Below are 23,082 nucleotides of genomic sequence, written 5' to 3' on the forward strand. Positions count from 1 at the left end.
AAATATCGAAACTCTGATCTTTTTAGCACAATGCTAATGGTCTAATCAGATGTAATGAATTATGTTAAAGCAACACTATGTAGTTTCCATGTAAAAATGACTTACAGCTCCCCCATGTGGTTGAAAAGCGCAGCAGTGCCTGGTATCAGACACTCTTCTGCAGGCAGGGGGAGAGGCGGGGCTGTGTGCTCTACCCTCCACCGTCACTTTCAGAGGGTGCTTGTAGCAGCTAGGAGGCTGCTCAGGTTGCAGCAACAGTACAATTTGTCCAGTTAAAAGTTGTTCTATCACTGAAATAATTTTAGAGACATTTTTTAAAGGTAAAAAAAACTTCATAGTGTTGCTTTAAGCTATGCTAAAGTGGTACCACCAGACCCGTAGATCGGCTGAATGGATTCCAAAATGGTAAAAATCAAATGTTTAACTCTAGGGGAGCTGGAAAATGAACATATTTTCAAAAAAAGTGGAGTGTCCCTTTAAACTTTTAAAGACTAGAGCAACCGCCTTTTACCATTTTACTAATTTATACCATGGTACCGCTAAAATGTTGTAACTGAATATTTAAAGGTTGCCTATAAATTACTAGAAAGATATTTATTGGTTAATGAAATATGACAACATACAGTACCGTATTACAAAAGCATTATTCACATTAAAATAAGTTTAAAGGCACTCTGTTATATTAAAAATCTTTAAAAGTCTTACCAAGTTAAAATCACGCAAATCCTGCACACTTATCTGTAATTATTATGTGCAGTATTTTAACCCAGTTTAACTTTGGTTGTCAGGATGAAATAAAGGCTCGGAAACTTTTGAAGTAGCCTACCTCGTTTGAACTTTTTTCATGAGATGACTTATCCCCTACCACCTATTTTATGCATTATTCACACTCAACTAATAAAGAGCAAGTGTACCCACAATGACTGAACAAGATTTAACTCAATAAGTGAGTCAGAAACGTGAACACTTGCGAGTGGGACAGTAGTGGCCCCTGATGCAATTTCCTGTATACACGCGCGTGGAGGGGGTTTGGCTCCCGGGGTAATCTGACCCCAGAGCTCTGCTCTTTAAAGAAATAAAGGATGAACTTACTGAATGGAGATTCGCTGCTGAGTACAGAGCAGGACGGAAAACCTTTAACCACGGAGCGATGCGAATGCAATCTTTACAGGAGTTTACAGATCCTCGGCGATGTGATTTGAAACATTAAAGTGAAGAACTCGTGCGGTGGACAGAAGGACAATCACAAGGTAAGCTGAACTATTTGGAGGACTCGCGCGTTTTTAAGAACTGACTGAATATAGTTTGTCTTCGGTTCAAAGATCATGCAGTTTCGACGGCTGTTCCATATGGGTAATACTGTAAGTTTTAAAGTGTTAACGTTGTAGACCCCCAAACCGCACTGTTGTTATTAATTGGTATGATCGCGGGTCTGTGTCTATGTTAATGTATGCATTATCGAGTGAGTCTGACACACCTGTGCATTGCATTCTGCCGATTTTTGCACGAAAGTAATCCCAACATTTCCTACACGTGTCATCATTGGGTTTTGTAGCATAATCTGTCGGTGCATGAACAAGTGTTACGATTACGGTTTAGAAGGCTATGTGAAAGGCAGTATGATGGGCAAGTTTGCAAGCAGCCTATATTGCTGTTTATAACTGTACATGTGCTCACGTGGAGCCTTTGATCACAATGAATGAGTTTGATAACAGCTGACCTTGAACTCGCACGCGCATTAGAGACCACAACAAATAGTCAGTCAGTCAGTCAAGAGGTTTCTTCGCAATTTAATATTTCTAACGTAAATATTTATGAGACGCTCTCTCTCTCTCTCTCTCTCTCTCTCTCTCTCTCTCTCTTAATCGATTACAGTAGGCTATTATTTAAAAACCATTGGAATTACATTACCATTGTTGTACAATAGTAAACGTTTACCTTGATATTAGTAATAAAACTATGATAATCAATAATCAGTTCCTAAACATTTAGCTACTATAGTAAAACCATGCGCGTCCCTTACGAAAATTAACCATGGTTTTATTGTGGTAAAAGTAGTAACCATGTTTTTTTTTTTGGGTGTATTGATTATCAGTAAAGCTATAGTTTTACTACACTAACCATGGTTTAACTATGGTTTTTGAAAACCTTATATTGTCAAAACCATGGTTATTTTGTGGTTACCATGGTTTTACTACAGTAACCATGGTTTTTTGGTTTTAACTGTAGTAAAACCATGGTTAATTTTCATAAGGGGTGTACTGATATTTATGGGTCATATTATATAAAATTAAATGTTTTTTCCCCAAAAATAAATTTAAATCACTTTGAGGCACGTTTTAAGAGTTTTACTAAAGTAGTTGCTAAAACTTGTTTCTGTAGCTTTATAACAAGTAGAGCATTGCATTATCAAAGCAAAAGTGTTTGATCCCAGGGGAAATGCATAATGATAAAATGCATTATATAGCCGAAATGCACTATAAGTCACTTTGGATAAAAGCAAAGAACTTTAAAGCTTACTAAAACTGCACTCTAAAGCCTGCATCAGTCAGAGCATTTACAATAAAATTGTGTTGTCTTTGTGTGTAGGTTACTGTATTGAAGATGTTTACACCTCAGCTTGGAGGAATGTCTGTAGGCTATATTTACTGCTCAGGCTGATAATGAGTGTGGCTAGTTTACAGAAACCTGTTATTAGGCTGAATGCAAGTCTTCCTGTAGACCAGATAAGAAGAGAGCAGCAATGGTGGAGAGAATATTGGAACTGCGGGTGATTTTCATGGCTCATCTACAGTTGTTATGAATGATTCATGCAATCCAATCTATTTATACCACCACTAAATGGGTGTTGTGTTTTACAGCAGATGTCCTCACTCCTAAATATGAAATCTGTGCAGTCTGGGGCTACAGCGGTCGGTGCTCTATATTCAGTAGTGTCTTTTGGCGTCATTGATGCTTTGGCCCTAGATTTACTCACAGCCGTTTCTCAGTTCATGTTTGATTTAATTCATTTCTGTAGTGTAACAAGCACGCCAAAGATGACAGTCGCATATAAACTGTCGAGGTAAAACATAAAGGATGTTTAGGTAGAAGGAAAAAGAAATAAGTCACACTGAAGAGCTTGAATCAGTCTAAGGTGGTTCTTGGCCTGGAATCGCAGCTTGGCCAAGTTGGCTTTTAGCTGGTTTATCTGGTCTTCCAGCCTAAATACAGCTGTAGATGTAGCTGACAACCATCAAAATAGACAAGCTTGGCCAAGGGGGACCAGAAATGAGAAACCATGGATGGAATCAACTTTTTCAGACCTTCTCAGAATTTGTACCGATTTAAGCTTCAAAGAAAAGATAATGGGGACAAAAGCATCTGTATGGTGCAGAGTGACTTTATTTAGCTGTTTTCAGCTACTTTGAGTTAGTCAAGCAGGCCTTGTTTTAGTTATTCAGACCTCCAAAGCTGATGTTATGGGTGGCCATAAATTGTTGCATGGACACCAAATGGAAAACTTTGTTGCAGACTGGAGAAGCTGAAACAAAAGCAATGAGGCTCAGTTTAGAGGAGTGTGGCGGACTCACTTTTAAGATGTATAGTCTGTGGAAGAGCAAATACAGCAGTTGGAAAGTTTAAAGGCTACTTGCTCCAATCTGTAATACAGTAGCTATTACAAGTATTCATTTAGAAGATCACACACAAACATAATAGCATAGCAAACACTGTGAATTTAAAGGGACACTCCACTTTAAAAAAAAAGCTTATTTTCCAGCTCACCTAGAGTTAAACATTTGATTTTTACCGTTTTGGAATCCATTCAGCTGATCTCTGGGTCTGCCGCTACCACTTTAAGCATAGCTTAGCAGTTAGCACAATCCATTGAATCTGATTAGACCATTAGCATTGCGCTAAAAAAATAACCAAAGAGTTTAAATGTTTTTCCGATTTAAAACATTTCACAAGACTTTTTTTAAGATGTCAAATAAATCTTTGGCGTCTCCAGAGTGCGTATGTGAAGTTTCAGCTCTTTTTAAATGCAAATGAGCTGATCTCTGTACTAAATGGCAGTGCAGTGGTTGGATAGTGCATATTAAGGGGCGGTATTATCCCCTTCTTACATCACAAGAGGAGCCAAATTCAATTACCTATTTTTTACATGATTGCAGGGAATGGTTCACCAAAACTAAGTTACTGGGTTGATCTTTTTCACATTTTCTAGGTTTATAAAAGCACTAGGGGCCCAATTATAGCACTTAAATATTGAAAAAGTCTTTAAATACTTGAAGAATAGATTACTGGTCTGAATTATTGATGATGATCATTTATTTGTCCTTTTTAAGGGAAAATTAGTTTTTGGCATACACACACATAAAGCTGTGTACAAGACAAGCACATTAATAACATACAGTCATGTCATTCAAACAAGAGTTCAACAGTTTGGTCACGTTCATGCACACCACACGCACATACCATAAACCACCCAGCACACTTTTCCTGTTGATTTGATTAATTCCATCGGGATGCCAAATTCTTCGAAAACCAGTTTGGTCTTGACACACACAATCCAGAAAAACAACAGAGGGGATTTCACATGATGTTGCGATGATATCATTTAATCACCTAATCGCTTACATCACCGCAGCTGCACGCTCAGCGGAGATTTAGGGTGTATTCGCCCATGTCTACATGTACGTGACCCAGAGCTGATATTCAGCGTATTGAAATAACAGAGGTGGTTTTGTTTCACTGAATGATGCACCAGAGATGTGTCCTGGTTTCCCACTGACCTTTCATGACAGGCTTATTGTTTTTGCCCCTTGTGATATGAATTGGATCATATGATTTACCTATTCCACAAGTGTTGTAAATAGTTCACATTGTCTCATTTATAGGACACTATGGGGCATCGTTTTAAAGTGAAAAGCTATGCAGTTATCTGTCCGTGACATTTTGTGGCTGTATGGAGATGTATGAGAGCTTTCATGGCTGTTAGATCTTTTAAGGGGCACTGCTATGGAAAGCCTTTGGCCTTCAGATAGGCTGAGATGGAAGTATTATGAGTCATTACAAGAGATCTCAGTTCTGACACAATGCTTTATCCAAAATGTAAATGTAGCCCTATAAAATCTGGCTCTGCTTTCTGTTTTACTTTTTTTAAGTTACACTCCACTTTTTTTGAAAATATGCTCAGTTTCCAGCTCCCCTAAAGTAAAACATTTGATTTTTACCGTTTTGGAATCCATTCAGCCGATCTCTGGGTCTGGCTGTACCACTTTTAGCATAGCTTAGCATAATCCATTGAATCTGATTAGACCATTAGCATCGCGCTAAAATAACCAAATAGTTTCAATATTTTTCCTATTTAAAACTTGACTTTTCTGTAGTTACATTTTGTACTAAGACTGACTGAAAATTAAAAGTTGCAATTGTCTAGGCTGATATGGCTTGGAACTATACTCTCATTCTGGCGTAATAATCAAGTACTTGCTGCCGTACCATGGCTGCAGGAGGTTCAATGATATTACGCAGTCCTCTGCTATTGAAAGTTACCAAGGGGACTATTTTCAGGCGCTGAGTAATATCATTGCGCCTCCTGCAGCCATGGTACGGCAGCAAAGTCCTTGATTATTACGCCAGAATGAGATTATAGTTCCTAGCCATATCAGCAACAAAGCGGAATTTAGCTATGCTAAAAGTGATACTGCCAGACTCAGAGATTGGCTGAATAGATTCCAAAACGGTAAAAATCAAATGTTTAACTCTAGGGGAGCTGGAAAATGAGCATATTTTTTAAAAAGAGTGGAGTGTCCCTTTAAATGGTCTTTGAAAAACATTCAAATTCTAACAAACTTTTTTCTTTTTGCTGTATGAGATTCACTATGGATTCTTGAAAACCTTTAACCCAGTGTTTCTCAATTAGGGGGCCGGGGCCTAAAGGGGGGCCCTCTTCCAAGGGGGCCTCAGAATGGCATAAAATGATTCAAAATAAGACAAAAGTATTAGTGAGTTGAGAGGCCTTCAAATATTGTTGTGGACAATAGGGGGTCTTGAAGTAATGAAGGTTGCTATATAGTTTTAACCCATGTCCCAGTATTTTTAATCTTGAAATACACTGTTCCTAGCTGTCACTGGGGCAGTACCTAAACTAGTGCTGCACAATTAATCGCATCGCAATCGCGATGTCAGCCTATGCGATTATATGACAGCAAAATGTTGCAATTATATTAAATAAATAAATATGTGGACTTGTTAACGCAAACTTTCTGATAACAGTTTGATGATTTTCCTTGCTGTTTAAAAAAAGAAAGAAAAACGAACAAAAAAGGCAGTGCACGTGTGGCATGCACATGTGTGGTGTGCGTCGTCACTTATACCAGAGTGAAGATGGATGCAGAGGAGGTTGACAGTGATCTGGTAGCTAAAAAAACTCTGTGTCTGTTGTATGGCGGTATTTTGGATTTAGGATTACTGACACTGAGCAGTTGCTACATCACGTGGCAACACAAAAACATTTCTAGTTTTACAAATACACATTTTAGCTAAACTGTGTGTGGATTTTCCTTAAAACCAATCAAGTTGACTCATGATACCATTTAGTATAATCGCAATTGCACATCGCAATATTAGCATCAATAACCGCAATGGGAAAAATTACCTAAATCGTGCAGCCCTAACCTAAACAATAGCTAATGTGTACCATTTAGGATGTGCATAACATTTGGTACCAATATATACTATTGAGGTACTACTATGAATTCTTTAGGTGCATGCAAAGGTTTACTTTTTGAAAGGGTACCGCCCCAGTGACAGTTAGGGACCATTTTTTCTGACAGTGTATGAAATGCCATTATTACACACAAACTGTAATGCAAACAATCTGATTTATATAATCTCTTGATTAATTTCTTAAAAATGAATTAAAAATGATTATAAAACAATATTGCAAAAACTGCAAAGAGAGTCTTACCATGGGTTCACACACCAGCCGCGTTTGAGGCGTCAAATTTGCGTCTACAGCGTCTAGTTTGCCGCTTGAACATTTTGAGTTTACTTGCTTCAATTGCGCGTGAAAGCCGCACGTGAAATTCTAGTCATCAAGAAATTCACACGGAAATTCGCGTCATGGGAGGGGCTTCTGCGACTCCGCTGAAATTCCACTAGCTTCCTGTAATCATGTCACTACTAGAGCAAGCTCCTGATTGGTTAACGCGGCACGTTTTTCCTGGAAAGTTCCAATTTTTCAACTCGCACGTTTGCCGCGGCAACACTCAATTTGCGCATTCACCCAAATTAGACGCGCGAATTAGGCGGAATCGTGTCTACCGCGCCGCGCTTAACACCTCGTTCTCGCCCCGAGACCGCATCAACGCGTCTTCACATTGACTTAACATTGAAATCACTCGCGCTTGAAGCCTCTACCATGGCTGGTGTGAACGCAGCATTAGTTTTGTCATTAAATATCTTCTCTGAAGAAGACCAACGACTTATCGCTCTTTCTCTCTTCCTTCCCACAGTCAAACATCAAGCTGCAAAATGGCTTTTTTCTCAAAGCATTAGCACATAGGTTTAAGGGGCAAATGTATCGTTTGCGTATTGCTGTCAGCTTTGACATTACAAGTTGACATTGGGTTAAGCTGCAGTAGCAGAAACATTGGCTTCTTTTGACCTTCTGACAGCCATGGCTGCCTCCGCCAGGCTACGTTTCCCAAACCATAGGTTTTGGTTTCAGTCAAGTCTGTACATAACTAAACAGTGAGTTATAGCGCTTTGGTCAGCTAGAGGAATCTGTCTGTGCGCCGCTTCTGTAATTTGTCAGAAGGGCTATAGTTACAACCATGCTAATTGCAGAGCGCGACAAGAGACAGTTGTGCCGCTCTGCAGTTTAAATGTCTGCCGCGGTAGAGACTTCTGGTGTCACTCTGTCTCATTTACCGTTTCGCTTCCAACTAGCTGCCGTTTATTGTCTAGTGCAAAGGCCATTATATTGTCAAACTTCAACCTTTACTGTTTTGAAGTTCATCAGAAACATCTTATTGCCTTCATTGTTGTGACTCCCACACTCACCAACCCACATTTGTATTGTAACTTTTCATTTTATTTTCCCACCATATGAATAGAGCCATTTTTTTAGACATGGAGGTTGGCATATTTGCGACAGGCTACATTTAAGCTACAGCAGTGAGATGATCTACGACGCTTTGATTCGACGCAGTCTGTCAAAGGACTGCAAAGGCCTACTTGCCCATTCTGTTCTAACAAAACCTGTGGTTGAGATACAGACTAATTGCGGCCTGTCAGCTTCGCGCAGGTAAAAATAAACTGTGCTTTCAACTATTCAAGAGCTTGTCTCCTTTGAGCTGCCGCATTCTTTATCCCTTTTTCGGGGGGACTGATACCCCCCTCCCTCATACTGGTAATAGGGACTGTCATGCAGAAAGACTCCATTGTGTGGGCCAGGATCCTGTTTCTCCCTGGGTCTGTAATTAAGAAGGGATTGCTTGAGCAGGGATATTTAGGTGGCTGAATATGGGGTAGAGATTCTGGATAGACTGTCTAAACATGTATAGTTGGACATATCCTATCCCAACGCATGTGCATAGTAGTGTATTAGTGCATGTGCATATTAGTGTCTACACTGTGTGTAGTACAGTGCAAGAGAAGGGAGTCTTTGTTAAATTGTGTCATCTTTGTTAGCTCACAGTTCAAGTTTGCTTTTCAGTGGTTACCAAGGCGATCAAAAAAGTGAGCTCATTTGAAGAGAGGGAAACAATAAAAGTGAGGTGAATAGAAACCCTCGGGCCCAGAGCGTTTACCATCACAGCGATGATGTCAGCAGTGTCCTCATTTTATGGTAAATGTCAGCCTTGGATTACAGGCATTTTGGCCTCATTTATAGTAAACTGTCTAATGGAATTAAAATCTGGTCTGTAAACGCTATAAACGTCAGCCAATTTCTTGTCAGTCACTATGGAGGACACTATGGGGCGGTTTCCCGGACAGGGATTAGACTAATCCTAGACTTAAACACTTTTAAGAGCTCTCCAAACTGAAAACAACTTTCACTTACAGATCTTAAAATACATCAGGGCCCTTTGTTTTACTTCAAGATGCACACAGGTAATGTTTTTAGTAAGGCATGTTGTTTAAAACTAGTTATATTTCCTAATTAAACTAAGGCCTAGTCCTGGATTAAGCTAATCCTGGTCCGGGAAACCGCCCCTATAAATGCTAATAAAGAACCAGTTAATAGTGACAATTGGAAACTAGAGTGTTACCGTTATTCTTAATAAGTTACCAAAGTATTTAAAGTGAGAAGGATACATAAAAAAACATGCATTTTAAAGGAACACGCCCAGATTTTGGGAATTTAGCTTATTCACCGTATCCCCCAGAGTTAGATAAGTCCATACATACCTTTCTCATCTCCGTGCGTGCTGTAACTCTGTCTGACGCAGCCCCCGCTAGCTTAGCTTAGCACAAAGACTGGAAGTGAATGGCTCCAGCTAGCAAACTGCTCCCAATAAGTGACAAAATAACACAAACATTTTCCTATTTATGTGTTGTGATTTGTATAGTCACACCGTGTACAAATAACAAGGTGATATGAGACACAGCAATCTTTTAACAGTATACATACTGGGAACTATATTCTCTGAAGACGAAGCACTGCTACTTGGGCGGAGTGATTTGCTCGCAGCACCCGAGAAGCCCCTGATGAGGAGCAGAGAGTTCGGTCAGAGTTGTGCAAATCACTCCGCCCAAGTAGCAGTGCTTCGTCTTCTGAGAATATAGTTCCCAGTATGTAAACTGTTAAAAGATTGCTTTGTCTCATATCACCTTGTTATAAAAATCACAACACATAAATAGGAAAATGTTCGCATTATTTTGTCACTTATTGGGAGCAGTTTGCTAGCTGGAGCCATTCACTTCCAGTCTTTGTGCTAAGCTAAGCTAGCGGGGGCTGCATCAGACAGAGTTACAGCACGCACGGAGATGAGAAAGGTATGTATGGACTTATCTAACTCTGCGGGATACGGTGAATAAGCTAAAGTCCCAAAATCTGGGCGTGTTCCCTTAACATTAGACTTTTTTGATGTTAAATCGACTTGTTCTACAGTCTATACACAGTATTAAGTTATATCAGAAGTAAGTAACTATAATTAAATTACAGGAAAAAGTAATTAAATTACAGTAACTAATTACTTAGTAATTAAACTCTATACCACTCCATCTCACTAGAATTCATACATATTATTCCAGTTGGCTTTTTTGTATTAATTCATTTGATCACAGTCGTAAGCTTTGGTACTATTTGCCTTGACCCCTGTGATTTTGGGGTTAGGTGCTGGGTTAGGGGCGGGGTTAGGGGTTCGGTTTTGTTGTGTGTTTTTTTTTCATGAGAATCGTACGATTTTGCACGATTAACTTCATGTGAATTGATACGAATTAGCCAGCTCGTAAAATATTTACGATTTCCTATGAGATCAGGCTGGTTTCACCCAACACTGGCTGTAACCTGTTAATATCAGGGCTTAAGATTAGTGCTGCAAACACGCAGTTCATGTATGAATTGTGTGAAATCTATTTACATATATATCTATGGTACGAGCCTAGTGGTGCGAACGAGTAGAGGCAAGGATCTAATTAGCATATTCATAAATCTGCATATACTACATGAGGCAAGGGTGTAGAGCAGTGGTCTCAAACTCCCGGCCCACGGGCCATTTGCGGCCCGCCCTCCCCCTCTCTGCGGCCCGCGTCACCTTTCAAAAATATAACATAATCTGGCCCGCAGAAAATTTTTCATTCACTTTGTTTTATATTCGTTTGATTTTTGATTTAAACGTTCTAGTGTTCGTTCACATGTCGCGTCTAACAACGCGTTAAAACGAATCAAAGCATTTACTTTCCAAAGTGCTTGGGAGCGGAAGTTGCGCTCCGTGGCGTGGGTCGCGTCACCCGTTGCTACGCAGCCATGAACCGCGCACGCTCCGTGATGTCGAGGATAACGGAATGCGTGATCGGATTTTAATTCCTCAACTGAACCTTGCGTCGATCATATCATTGTCACCATGCGATAAGTTAATCTGGTCGGGACTTTGTAGTGTTTGTCCAGAGAAGATTTGTTACTTCCGGGTGGATACTCAGCTGTTACTCAGAGAAGATCGAGCTGCGGTGGGGTTAGTTCACATCAAGAAGTCACAGCATCTAATGGAGACACCGCATAGAGAGGCAGAGCGGTAGATGTAATGCAACACATTTTAAACTACAGATAAGAAAAGAGCCATCAAAGTGCCCAGGTTAAGAAAAGATGTGGAGAAATGTACAGAAGATAAAAGTATGAATACTGCTATATATAATGAAGTATAATATATTATCATGTAGCTTACTATTCAATTACACATAGAGCAGTATTATTTTTTTTTCTGTCCAACTAGCTTATATAACATGGACTACCCATTCAAAAGTTATGGATCACTTTCACTTATTAATATTTTCCAACATATAATAGAAAATTAATTAAAACTGAAATAACAAAGAACATAATGAAGTCAATACTATGACTGAAAACAATCCAAAATAAATCAAAACAGAAACACTTACTGGTGGTCATTTTTTATAATAGTTTATAAATGTATACAGAAATTTAATTTGTTAAGTTTAATTTATTATAATTGCAAGGTTATAATAGGTCTTAGTTAAGATAAGGTCAAGAAAAGATTTACTTACTTTTATAAAGTAATGTATATTAAAAAGATAAAACCACTGCTTATATATTTTCAAGTATTATTATACATTAAATAATAGAAATTAAACACAGACTTACAGAAATATTGTACTTTGAACGTTAAAATAGCACTGCGGCCCCCCGAGGAAATTTCTGTCTTAGAAATGGCCCCAAGCCAGTTTGAGTTTGAGACCCCTGGTGTAGAGTAACATTCAAGCTGTTTTAAACAAATTCTGGAAACAAGCAGACCCCTATTTTCATTGCGCTGACTCGCTCCACCTGACAACTTCCCACACTGTTCCTAATAGATTTTTCCATCTGTGTTGCAGGTTGGCAGACTGGCACGCAGGCACAGATGGCAGAGGTGATGGAGGGCAGCACAGCTACAGCAGCAGTGCCCAACACCTGTGTGGACTGGCAGAAACGATGCATTGCCCTGGAGACGCAGCTCATGAGGTTTCGCCTGCAAGCAGGAAACATCCGCCACCTACTCGCTGAAAGGGTAAATAAAGAGAATGCACCCCATTGTATTGCAGATATGCATATGATACATTTAATTTATTTACCTTATCTTTCTTGACCAAAAATAACTCTTGTCTTGGGTTGGACTGTAACACATGCACTTTGATTGTGAATATCACATGCTCTATGAAGGATAAATAACAGACAAAGTAGTAAACACAGTTTGCCACTGTTTAGTGTGCTGTGGTGGATTGCATCTCATGACTAGCACATAATGTCTTTTTAAGGAGTGAACTAATTGGTCACAGGATAGTATCATCAGGGTATTTTTAGCCGGTTTTCAACTCACTAAACAAAGAACCATAACGTATTATTTGAAGTACCTTAGAGGATCATGCTAAAAAGGTATATATGAAGAGTTTGGTTCCAAAACGCAATAAATCCATTTTGACTAATTTTGGTAAAAATTTGTTTTCTATTCCAAGAAAGTGACAAGATGAAAACCACTATTTTCTGTTACAAACTTTCACATAGCATCTTTACATTATAATAACATTAAAAATTAAAATCCATAATTAGATTTTCAAAGATTTATTATAAAAACCGCAAAATGCAATAAATAAAGTTTTTTTCAAAATGCTATAAATGTATTGAATCAATATATAAATGTGCATTCATCTTTTCCATGTCATATTAATTTAGTTGACTAGTGGTATACAATGATTAAAAAAATAAACATTAATGACATCAATCAAAACACTCACATATATTAAGAACACTGTCATTGCTGCTGTCATCCTTGGGACGTCGTCGCTAAACTTTTTTTTGACAGCGATCAGCTGTTAAATGTTTTGGTCCTGCTCGATTTTCGTTGACTTCGCGTAAAATAATGGAAAGTTTTTCATAAGATCCCCTGGGGTCAATGTGTTAGCATGACAGTAGCTTGATGTCATCGTGTGAGAACAAGCAAGAGCCGGCATTTTACCGTCGCCCGAGTTGCTAACGTTTCTTCCCCGCCACAGAAAACCACCACAGGTTTATCAATGCCATCAAAGGTATAATTTTGTTCTTGTTTGTTTGTTGATCACGAAGTACAAAGTAGATGAGGAAAACTAGGATTCCGTGTGTATTCAACGCGCCACCATTGTTGTTTACAATGCGTGGAATGGTGCGCTGTGATTTGTTGAGCGGATTTATTGCATTCTGCAGAGAAGGAGGCGTTTATCGCATTTTGGGAAAAAAAGGGAATAAAGATGACAGAATAACATGGCAGATATCAGATTTTGCGTAAAATTAAGGATTTACTTTTTAATACTGACCTGATACAATACTGATTTTGGTGGTAACTATTTTTTTAAAAATGAGGTTTAGCGTCATGTTATAGTCACAAAATATTCATTTATTCGTGTTATTGACACAATGTTTTGCTTTTTTCGTGCCATGAGCATGAATGTCTTTTTCGTGTCACACAGCACAAATTTGTATAAATATTTTTTTGTGTTTGTGGCACGACTTTCTTTTTTTGTGTCATTTTATTAGATTTGGAATGTAATTTTATGTATTGGTTTCTACATGTTTTTCTTCCGCTTTTAAAACAATTTTCGCTTGAATTTGGGGTAAGAGTTACGGCTTAGGTTAGGATGTCTGAAATGTATCAGAAAGTGATTCTAAACACAACCCCAGGCGACAATTGTAAAAAAATAGGAGAAAAACAATGAGAAAACAAAATATAAAATGACACGATAAAGAAAGTCGTGCGACGGACACGAAAAACAATTTATAACAATTCACGCTGAGTGACACGCAAAGACATTCTTGCTCATGGCACGAATAAAGCACCAAAATGGGTAAATATTGGACAGAACACACAGCTGGGTTAAATTGGCCCAATGCTGGGTTGTTTTAACCATGGCTGCATAACAACAACCTAACATTGGGTCATTTTTAACCCAGCATGTGTTCTGTCTAATATTTACCATTATGGGTCAAAAATAACCCACCCATTTTTAGAGTGCATAGCAATGTCAAAACGTAATGGGTTAGATTTTAGTATGTACATGCACATGTATTAATGCACAATATATATATATATATATATATATATATATATATATATATATATATATATATATATATATATATATATATATATATATATATATATATATATATATATATTATCAGTACCTGTATGTATATTCTGTGGGATCTGATGTAATGCTTGACCAATTGAGCTACAGGAGCACTGTAGGAATGACCTATAAGTCGCTTGGGATAAAAAAAAAGGCATATATGTATTAAGTGTTGCGATTCAACTGTTCAAATACTTTCAAAATACTTTTGCCTATGTCACGATAGAAGGGGTATCGTTGTTCCTTCCCATCTCTATTCCTTTCCATCTCTTCCTCTTGCTCTACAGTTTGGTCATGCTGCATTGACTTCAGCGGTTTGTCTTGCAAGAAAAGGTTAACTGTCAAACTTGGCAGGCAGCCTTGAAGGGAAAGTCATGGGGAAACCACTGACTCTTGTCAATGCTTGAGTGGATATACAGGTGTGTGTGTGTCATAGATAAGGGAAGGAATCCTTTATTAGTTACCAGTTCAGCGAAACTAACTAGATTTTGCCATGTTAAGAAAATGTGCTTGGTTGTCTGGCTTGACTTTCCAAAGCTTGCCGTCACACTGGGTGGTTGCCAGAGCATAACTATGCTATCGCTATGGTTTTTATTGCATTGCTATACAATTGCAGTGATTTTTAGGGCATTGCTACAGTAAGTTGTTGCTAGGGTATTTTGAGTGGTTGCTTGGTTGTTTCTTACTCCTGACAGACCCCCTTGAAATACATTCCATATATTTAAACTGTATACTCAAAGTCATCCTTTTTAATTCAATCATTTGATTCGGCCTGATATATATATATATATATATATATATATATATTTTTATGTTAATAACTTATTTCAACAGCATCAGGGATGTTTTTCTTATTGGTCCAAGAGGTAGATCGGTTAATGTGCACGTTTTTTGTTTGTGTATGTGTGGTGGTGCCATTGGGGTGTTTACTATCTAAACATGCAGACCACAGGGACATTAAGTCTTGGACATGTCCCAAACATCGTCTATCAGGTTTCTTCCCTTTCTGGTCATCGCTCTAACATCACCCTGACCTTGGCTCCTTCTCGCTTTGCTACTTTTTCCAACTATTCTCGCTAGATATCAGGGTTAGTGTCTCATTAGTTTCTGCTTGTTATGTTGAAAAGAAAAGGAGGACAGAAGTGTGTGTGAAAGTGAGAGTTTGCCGCTGGTGTCTGTTTAGAAAAGGTCATACGCTTCTCATCTGCTTCTCTTGGTGATGTAAGGAGTGTTTTACACATTGACCCACTTTACAGAGGAAAAACATGACACAGAATTGTGTGAGAGGTATGATGTCTCATTCTGGCTTGATTGTAGACATTTTCCATTCTTTTCATGTACACATTCACTTTTGCTGTAATTTTGTGAGAGTTTGTCACATAATGGGACCTGATAAAAATATGTGTGAATGCACTGTGTACAGCAGTGGTTTTTAAACTGGGGGGTGTGAGATGGTGCCGGGGACCTCAGTTTTATAACATTTTGTAAAATACATTAATTTATCATAAACTCTGTGCAATCAAACATCAGAAAAATTGCACTATTGTACAATTTAATATGTTTTGTTTAATTTAAATTCTAAGTTTGAGATTGTTTAATGTCATGATTTTTGTTTTGGGGGGGGGGGATGCACCTTACGTGGGGGGGAGGGGTGGGTGGTATTGTGCACATGCTGCCATATTTGGTGTACAAAATGGAATACTATACTGTGCATAATGTAAACATTTTTCCCAAAATGTGACTTAAAGGGACACTCCACTTTTTTAAAAAAATATGCTCATTTTCCAGCTCCCCTAGAGTTAAACATTTGATTCTTACCGTTTTGGAATCCATTTAGCTGATCTCCAGGTCTGGTGCTAGCACTTTTAACATAGCTTAGCTCTCATTTGAATGCAATTCAGCATAGCTTAGCAACTCATTGAACCTGATTAGACCATTAGCATCGCACTAAAAAATAACCAAAGAATTTCAAAATATATCCTATTTAAAACTTGACTCTTCTGTAGTTACATCGTGTACTAAGACTGACAGAAAATTCAAAGTTGCGATTTTCTAGGCAGATATGGTTAGGACTATACTCTTATTCTGGCGTAATAATCAAGGACTTTGCTGCCGTTACATGGCTGCAGCAGGCATAGTGATATTACGCACTGCCCGAAAGTAGTCCCCTCGGTTACTTTCAATGGCAGGGGACTATTTTCGGGCAGTGCGTAATATCACTACGCCTGCTGCAGCCATGTTACATCAGCAACGCCCTTGATTATTACGCCAGAATGAGAGTATAGGTCCTAACCATATCTGCCTAGAAAATCGCAACTTTAAATTTTCTGTCGGTCTTAGTACACGATGTAACTACAGAAGAGTCAAGTTTTAAATAGGAAAAATATTGAAACTCTGGTTATTTGGTTATTTTAGCCCAATGCTAATGGTCTAATCAGATTCAATGGATTGTGCTAAGCTATGCTAAAAGTGGTAGCGCCAGACCCGGAGATCAGCTGAATGGATTCCAAAACGATAAGAATCAAATGTTTAACTCTGTAAAATGAGCATATTTTCAAAAAAAAGTGGAATGTTCCTTTAAAAATATTTTTTTATTATTTACTGTTTTCTACATAAAATCATCCTACAGTACATAATATAAAGAACAATATGTGAAAATATGATATTGATATCTTTAATATTGACTGAGTAAGGTCATGTCAGAGATTGAAATCATTGATAGAAATCAAACTTTGATGCTTGTTTTTGAACATACAAATTTTCAGACTTTAGCTTTTAGGATTTCAGGGTTACAAATGTGCAGAATAAAATAGGGCACACTATAAAACATGGTCAGTACAGTCTCTCTTTCATCAATCTTTCTTTTCTCACTTACCTCTACAAATTAATTATTATCCAAATTAATCAGACCTTTGGCGTCTTGATCTAAAATGTTAATCATTGCATTTCAGACCATTGTTTCCCTATGGAAAAGGCTGAGCTTTTAGAAATAGTGGTGATCTGATCGTGACACTGTAGTTGGATGCTATGGTTGGGAATCATTAATGCATAGCTCTCCTTCACTGTTTTCGTATGCAAAGGTTGTGTAGTCAGCTGTCTAAGAAAGTTTAAGCAAAATTTCTTTGCGTTTCCCCATAGCAACTGCGAGAGAACAGTTGTGAAATATTCCACATACCTGGTTGTCTGATGCCCAGTCAGCTGCCCTGCTTCCACCTGTTTAACCTGTGGCCTGTCAACCATATATTATTCCTTGATCCATCCTCAACTAGCTGAATCATGACTTGAATGTGTTTTAACATTAAAGAGTCTTTCTGTTTAATGCCGTTGTTTCAAACAACATTGGCATGGCAAAATAAATCTACTTTGACAAAAGTCTGTACTCTACTATCCTGATATATTACTCAATATTTGTCTGTTCAATTAATCGGAAACTTTACATTGACTCTATTGAGGCTAGAAAGCTTAACACCCACCACTCACCACAGTTAAACTTTATGACATGGTTGTTGAATAACGTTTAATACTCTGTGAATCATTGTTGAGTGGGTAAGGCAAACCCGAGGTCAGTGCTAAGCTCGGCTGAGTGGGCACTTTTCCCACAGTAATGTGGATTGATGAAGTGTCTGTGAGCCCCTGTGCCTGTTCACATTTGATGCAGCGTCATCTATTCATTCCTGTACATTTGTTGACCCAGAGGTGAAGAGTCAAACTTGCACACAATGACCTCACAGGCTGCTCCGCTGGTCCTGAATGCTTTGGGAATGTTCACGTAGAGTGGGTGCATTGTGGGAATTCTTGGATTTTTGGTTTGAGGAATGGGGAAGGGTGGAAAAAAGGATGAACAAAGAAGATGGAACAAAAGACGTGCTCCACCATACAGTGGGAATCTATTAGTGTGCTTGTCCTCCTTATACTGGGTCAATGAGCACAAGGCATGTGAGGTCCAGGAACTGGACAACCTTTTTCACAAGTTTTTTTTAAATGTGCGTTATATAAAAGCATCTTCAGACATATGATGCATGTTTGGGCATCTTATTATACGTATGGGGGCAGTTTTCTTAGACGGGGTTTAGATTAATCCAGGACAAGGCCTTAGTTATTTTAGGACATTTAAGTAGTTCTTACAAACATACGTTACAAAAACATTATTGATGTGCCGTTTAAGACAAAACAATGGGACTGATTAATGCTAAAATATGTCAGTGCAAGATGTTTTTAAATGAAGGCAGCTCAAACATGCACTTTAGTCTGGGACTAGGATAAGTCCTGTCCGGGAAACCGCCCCATGATGTCTTAGCCATGCACACATGCTTTGAATTTCTTGCTTTTCTCTCGGTTTCTGATCTGTTTTTATATTTTCAAGATGTAGTTTTCTTCCCAGCCAAACAACAAAAATAAGTAAAAGTAACACTGTTTATAGCAGGTGCGTGCTATAAAGAAACAAGTAAAAATGGCATCATTCATTAAGTGATGCATCAATGCTCCTTGCAGGTTCTATAGGTTGCCATCTCTGTCATGTCATTTTTGGTAGCCCTACCCACAGTGATATTTCATTGGTCCAAATTCCCTTTTAACGTAGCATAATGTATTAAGTATGGGGAGAACATTTACTTGATGCACAAATATTGTCCCATACAGAATGAATATGTAAACAAGATTGTGTTTGCAAAAGTGTTCGGAATGAGCATGCCCAAACGTGCACCAATACACTGTACCCTCAGTATTTAGTGCGAGATTATGTGTGAAATCATTTTGGCATGACAGGTACTGATGTTCAAAGCAGATTATTCCTATAGACCTACTCAAAGATTACTAAAATAGGACTCAGTCAAAATACACTGTAAACGTCCAAGCATCTTTAACGTATAAATGAAACCCCATGATCCTCTCTGTTCCTATAGATGCAGGAGTTGGAGCAAAAAGTGATAGAGTCTGACCAGCGAGCAGAGAACGCTGAAAAACAGGTATGTATATGCCCCTATATTGTATTATTCAAACCCTTTTCACTTACAGTGGTGTTGGCCTCTCCAGATTTCTTATGTTTTTGCATATTTGTTTCAGATCACCAAACAAATTTAAATATTAGTCAAAGATATCACAGCATGCAGTGTTTAAACTAAGGGTTTTTTTATTAAGGGAAAACAAAATCCAAAACTACATGGCCCTGTGTGAAAAATGTTCGCCCCCTAAACCTAATAAATGGTTGGGCCACCCTTAGCAGCAACAACTGCAATCAAGTGTTTGCCATAACTTCCAATAAGTCTGTCACAGCGCTGTGGGGGAATTTGGTCCACTAATCTTTGCAGAATTGTTGTAATTCAGCCACAATTGTAGGGTTTTCGAGCATGAACCCACTTTTTAAGGTCATTCCCAACCATATCAATATGATTGAGGTCAGGACTTTGACTAGGCCGCTCCAAAGCCTTTATTTTTTTCTTCAGCCATTCAGAAGTGGACTTGCTGGTGTGTTTTGGGTCATTGTCCTGTTGTAGAACCTAAGTTCACTTCAGCTTGAGGTCACGAACAGCAGCATTCATGGTTCCATTTATCACAGCAAGTCTTTCAGGTCCTGAAGCAGCAAAACAGCCTCAGACCATCACACTACCACCATTATATTTTATTGTTGGTATGATGTTCTTTTTCTGAAATGCTGTGCTACTTTTACGCCAGACGTAATGGGACACACACCTTCCAAAAAGTTTAACTTTTGTCACGTCAGCCCACAGAGTATTTTACCAAAAGTCTTGGGGATCATCAAGATGTTTTCTGAGCCTTTATGTTCTTTTTGCTCAACAGCATTTTTATTCTTGGAATTTTGTCATACAGGCCATTTTTGCACAGTCTCTTTCTTATGGTGGAGTTATGAGACTGACCTTAACTGAGGCAAGTGAGGCCTCCAGTTCTTTGGATGTTGTTGCAGGGTCCTTTGTGACCTCTTGGATGAGTTGTTGCTGCGCTCTTGGGGTAATTTTGGTCGGCCGGCCACTCCTGGGACCTTAACTGAGGCAAGTGAGGCCTGCAATTCTTTGGATGTAGTAGTGGGGTCTTTTGTGACCTCTTGGATGAGTTGTCGCTGCGCTCTTGGTCGTCCGGCCATTCCTGGGAAGGTACTCCACTGTTCCGTGTTTTTGCCATTTGTGGAGTTTTAGAAATGGCTTTATAACCTTTCCCAGACTTATATATCTCAATTACTTTCGTTCCCATTTGTTTCTGAATATCTTTGGATCTCTGCATTATGGCTAGCTTTTGAGGATCTTTTGGTCTACTTTACTTGTCAGGCAGGTCCTATTTAAGTGATTTCTTGATTTCGAACAGGTGTGGCAATAATTAGGCCTGGGTGTGGCTAGAGAAATTGAACTCACGTGTAATAAACCATATTTAAGTTATTTTTAACAAGGGGGCAAACACTTTCACACAGGGCCATGTAGTTTTGGATTTTGTTTGCCCTTAATAATAAATACCTTAATTTAAAAACTGCATGTTGTGTTCACCTCTGTTATCTCTGACTAATATTTAAATTTGTTTGATGATCTGAAACATTAAAGTGTGACAAATATGTAATAACATAAGAAACTTGGAGGGGGGCCAATACTTTTTTACACCTGTAGATGTCCAATTACATCCCCACTCAATGTATATAATATGAAATAAGGATCAGGATGACCTCATTAAGATTATCATTGTAGGTCCATATCATGGGGGAGAAGCTGAAGTCGGCAAACATGCAACCCAGTGAATCAGAAAACTCATTTTACAGGCAGTACCAAGAGCTGAGCAGTCAAATGCAGGAAAAAGACATGATCATAAAAAAATTGGAGGACCATCTGGAGAAGCAGGTATGAAAGACCTCAAAGAGAGTTAGAGATGGCCATATATATCCATTAAACTCTAATTCAGGGATGATAATTTACTTGTACAAAAACTGTCCTCCCTATCTGCAGAACTTGGTTCGAGCCCAAGAAGCCAAGATAATAGAGGAGAAGGCTGCCAAAATCAAAGACTGGGTAACTTTCAAGTTACGAGAGGTGAGTTGTAGAAGAACCGTGGGTAGAAAACACTTCTTGGAAACAAATAGCATATCCCAATTTGTCCCTTTTATCTCTTGCCTTCTAGATGGAAACAGAGAACCAGCAGCTGAAAAAGGCAAACCTAAAGCAGGCAGAGCAAATCCTCATACTGCAAGACAAGCTTCAAAGTAAACAAAGTTTATTTCCTTTTCATACTTTTTGTTTAGTATTGTTACTATTTTGTTTACTATTTGTGTTTGCTTATTTTGATGTATAGTTTGTTGTGTTTCTGGCAGCTCTTCTTGAAAAGCCAGTTGTGGATACCCACCTGGTTCCCTCCAGCCCCCTACACCCTCCCAGTTGCCCAGGGACACCCCCAGCCCAGGAGGAGGGCTGGAGACTAACAGGGTCTCGCTTAGGGGCAAACACCTCTAAAGGTACATCATCTTCAATGTGAAGGAAGTTCTAAGCCCTCCGTGTCTTTGAACAGAAAGATTTAGCTTTGAAATAGTCAGCACTAGAGAGAACTAACCAGGCTGCTTTTGCTACTGTATGTAAATGGCGCTAGTTATTAATACCTAATTTCAACAGGCCAGCTGTTTATGCTCTTATTTATCAGGGCAGGCCAAGTAAACATTGGCCTTTGTTAGAAACGAAGTATCCACCATGACTGATCCACCATAGACATATTCATTCAACCAAATCAATGTTTAAAGTGTCTCAGAGCCAGTTTGTACAATTTCTGGAAAAAATCTTACAAATATTTCCCATATAAGCTTTCCAGTGGCCCTTTATTGGAAATTTTTTATTTCTGCTTCTTTTGCTTTATCTGCAGTTGCATAATCTTACTTTCTTACTGCAGATGGCAAGAGGAAAATCACAGATGGCTGTGATTCTGCTTTTCATAGTGCATCTTTATTTCCCACAATACAAGACAAAGGAGACTCTCATAAGTCTAGTCAAGATGAGGTGGACACCACAGCCTTGGTAAAGGAGGGAGAAGAGAGCACAGAGCTTTCTTTTGGGGGGACACGAGAGAGAACAGTAGGAGGAGCCCCAGACAGAGACCATTCTTCCGATGAACTCAACAGCAAATTCCGTTCCCAGCGCCTACGATCTTCCTCCTCATCCTCCTCCTCGTCCTCAGCATATGAGACTCCTGGTCCTGATGGCTTTGACACGCCCACCCCAACACCTAAAAGCCCTCCCCCCACACCCGTCTCACCTTCTTTAATCCGCCTCCCGCTGTCAATCCCCTTCCCTCTGTCCTTACCCTCTGGCACCAGCATGACCCTTCCCAAAGTACGCACCCCTCTAACTCCCCGTGACAGCATACAGCTCGTAAAAAAGCATCACAGTCAGCCACATCCTGGCATGGAGCGCTTCCATCATGTCAACGTCAACATTGATATTGGAAACTGCACCTCTCCATCCGGCCAAAGTCTGATGTTGGGTTCCACACATGGGCTGGAAGAGACTGACATTGATGAAGGACCTCCAGAGAACATGGAGGGTGTGGTGGAGGGACCAGAGATGGAAGAACTGTCTTCTGATGGGGTCTTATGTGAAGGGTTGGACAAGGAACTAGAGATGATGGACCCAGAAGTCCTAAAACCACCTACTCCACCTCTCCACAGATTCCCCTCCTGGGTAAAGAAAAAAAATGCTTGTTTATAGTCCAAAAGAGAATGTTTAACTTGTCCAGAATTGTTTGTGTGGTTACATTTTGTAGGAGAATGAAAAAATCTATACGTTTTACAGAGGG

The 23,082-nt window shown here is 39.0% G+C and overlaps 1 protein-coding gene across 1 annotated transcript in view; it reads left to right on the top strand.

Annotated features, from left to right (window-relative positions):
• The first annotated feature begins 1,112 nt into the window (after nucleotides 1-1,112).
• The window catches only part of LOC141362557 (pleckstrin homology domain-containing family H member 1-like), a 49,687-nt gene continuing 27,717 nt past the window's right edge, over nucleotides 1,113-23,082 (top strand). Inside the window, exons 1-8 of the mRNA XM_073864805.1 lie at nucleotides 1,113-1,250; nucleotides 12,046-12,218; nucleotides 19,212-19,274; nucleotides 20,997-21,146; nucleotides 21,252-21,335; nucleotides 21,424-21,505; nucleotides 21,614-21,754; nucleotides 22,180-22,967. Of these exons, the coding sequence (XP_073720906.1) occupies nucleotides 12,072-12,218; nucleotides 19,212-19,274; nucleotides 20,997-21,146; nucleotides 21,252-21,335; nucleotides 21,424-21,505; nucleotides 21,614-21,754; nucleotides 22,180-22,967 (1,455 nt within the window). The 5' untranslated portion in view covers nucleotides 1,113-1,250; nucleotides 12,046-12,071. The remainder of the gene's footprint in view (nucleotides 1,251-12,045; nucleotides 12,219-19,211; nucleotides 19,275-20,996; nucleotides 21,147-21,251; nucleotides 21,336-21,423; nucleotides 21,506-21,613; nucleotides 21,755-22,179; nucleotides 22,968-23,082) is intronic.

Source organism: Misgurnus anguillicaudatus, unplaced genomic scaffold (genome assembly GCF_027580225.2).
Source record: "Misgurnus anguillicaudatus unplaced genomic scaffold, ASM2758022v2 HiC_scaffold_28, whole genome shotgun sequence".
Classification (NCBI taxonomy): Eukaryota; Metazoa; Chordata; class Actinopteri; order Cypriniformes; family Cobitidae; genus Misgurnus; species Misgurnus anguillicaudatus.